General features: G+C 40.7%; 1 protein-coding gene across 1 annotated transcript; it reads right to left on the reverse strand.

Moving 5' to 3' along the window:
* Positions 1 to 695: 695 nt before the first annotated feature.
* Positions 696 to 1,682, reverse strand: LOC101838296 (olfactory receptor 11G2). Its single transcript, XM_005087486.4, has one exon. It carries the CDS (start codon positions 1,665 to 1,667, stop codon positions 696 to 698), a length of 972 nt encoding a protein of 323 aa, XP_005087543.2. The 5' UTR covers positions 1,668 to 1,682.
* Between the last annotated feature and the right edge of the window lie 202 nt (positions 1,683 to 1,884).

A 1,884-nucleotide genomic window follows, 5' to 3' on the forward strand; every position in this document is an offset into this window, starting at 1 on the left:
TAGTTGTTCCCTTGTTTAGAATGAAGTATCCTTCTTCATCTCCTTGGATGTCTATTTTGTCAAAAGTTAAGACAGCAATACCTGTTTGCTTCCTGGTATTATTTGTTTAGAGTTCTTTCCTATACTTTGACTTTAAGGTCATTTCTATCTCTAAAGGTATGGATAATTTTTTTAGACAACAAAAAGACAGATATTTCTATTCAACAAGCTTGTGTCTTTTACTTGGCGAGTTGAGGTTATTAGTATTTAAAGTTGCTATTAAAAGATTTGTACTTACGACCAGCACTGAATAATAATCCCATGGGTGCAGCAGTAGCACATATATCTTTGTAGTAATTAACATCTCTTCAATTGGATTTAAATTCATTTCAAGAAGAGGGAAATTGTAACTGGCACTGTATACCGAGCCGACCACCAGGAATTTTAAATCACCCCCAATAAAACTTGAATACAATCAAAATAATCTGCCTTTACCTTTGTGCTGAAGGAAAATTTACCTCAATCTCCTATATCTATTATCTTAACAACTTCTAAAATATGATTAACATTAAATTAAAATAACCGAAGCATGATAATCAGCAGGACAGATGTCCAAGAACCAAGAAAAAAAAGTAGTGTAGCCATTCTCCTAGATGCTTCAGATTTTGCTCAATTATTTAAATCAGTTAAAACCTGAACATAAATTAAATATAAATTTAATTGCCCAAGGTATTTTTTGACAACCATTTTTTTATCTCCCCCAGAATTTTCTTCAGGGCTGTCTTCATATGTTTGTTCCTAAGACTATATATCACAGGATTAAGAAATGGGGTCAAGACAGAATAAAACAGAGTCACAAGCTTCTGCATCCCAGCTTCGTGCTCAGATGTTGGGCTCCCATACATGACCAATACTGAGCCATAGAATAATGCCACCACAGCCAAATGAGATCCACAGGTTGAGAAAGCCTTCCTTTTCCCAGAGGCTGAAGGGACCTTCAATACAGCTATTAGGACCAGAGCATAAGATCCCACGATAAAGAGAAAAGGGATAATGAGAGGCAGAGGACTTAAGATGGAGAAGACCAGCTCTATTAGTGGATCTTTTTCGCAAGTCAGTGCTAACAGAGGGCCTGGGTCACATAGGAAATGGTCTATAATCCTGGATCCACAGAAGGACATCTGGGAGATGATGATGATGGGAACTGGGAACCAGAGGAAACCAAGCACCCAGCAACTGATCACAAGGATGTTACAAAGGCGCCCAGTCATAAGAGAGGGATAGTGTAGAGGCCTGCAGATGGCAAGGTAGCGATCAAAGGCCATGACTGCCAGGAAAAAGCATTCTGTAGAACCCAAGGAGAAGAAGAAATAGAACTGCAGGAAGCACCCAGAGAAGGAGATGACCTTGGTGTCAGAGAGGAAGTTGGCCAACATGCTGGGAACTGTGGAGGTGACATAGCAGATCTCCAGGAAGGAGAAGTTGGCCAGAAGGAGGTACATGGGGGTGTGGAGTCTCTGATCCCAGCGCACAGCACAGATGATGGAAGCGTTGCCCATGAGGGTGAGCAGGTAGACAGTGAAGAAGAGCATGAAGAGGAGGATCTGCCCTTCCCTGGCGCAGGGGAAGCCCAGGAGGATGAAACCCGTGATGGTGCTGGAGTTAGTGGGGCTGCTGAGGGTTTTCATCTGTCAGTGAGCTGTGAAAGCACCAGAAACTGTCAAATGGATAAAGCCAGTTGAGGACTCAGACTTGTATTTAAATCATCATGAGAGAGTATGTGCATATATATATGTATATATATATATGTCACTCAAGACATAAATTGACCTAAAATGATTATTTACTTCAATTCTTCTCTTCCCCATGTTTTCTGCTGTTGGCACAAGAAATCTATTGGCCATA

The sequence above is a fragment of the Mesocricetus auratus genome, unplaced genomic scaffold (assembly GCF_017639785.1).
Source record: "Mesocricetus auratus isolate SY011 unplaced genomic scaffold, BCM_Maur_2.0 Super-Scaffold_100048, whole genome shotgun sequence".
Taxonomy (NCBI): Eukaryota; Metazoa; Chordata; class Mammalia; order Rodentia; family Cricetidae; genus Mesocricetus; species Mesocricetus auratus.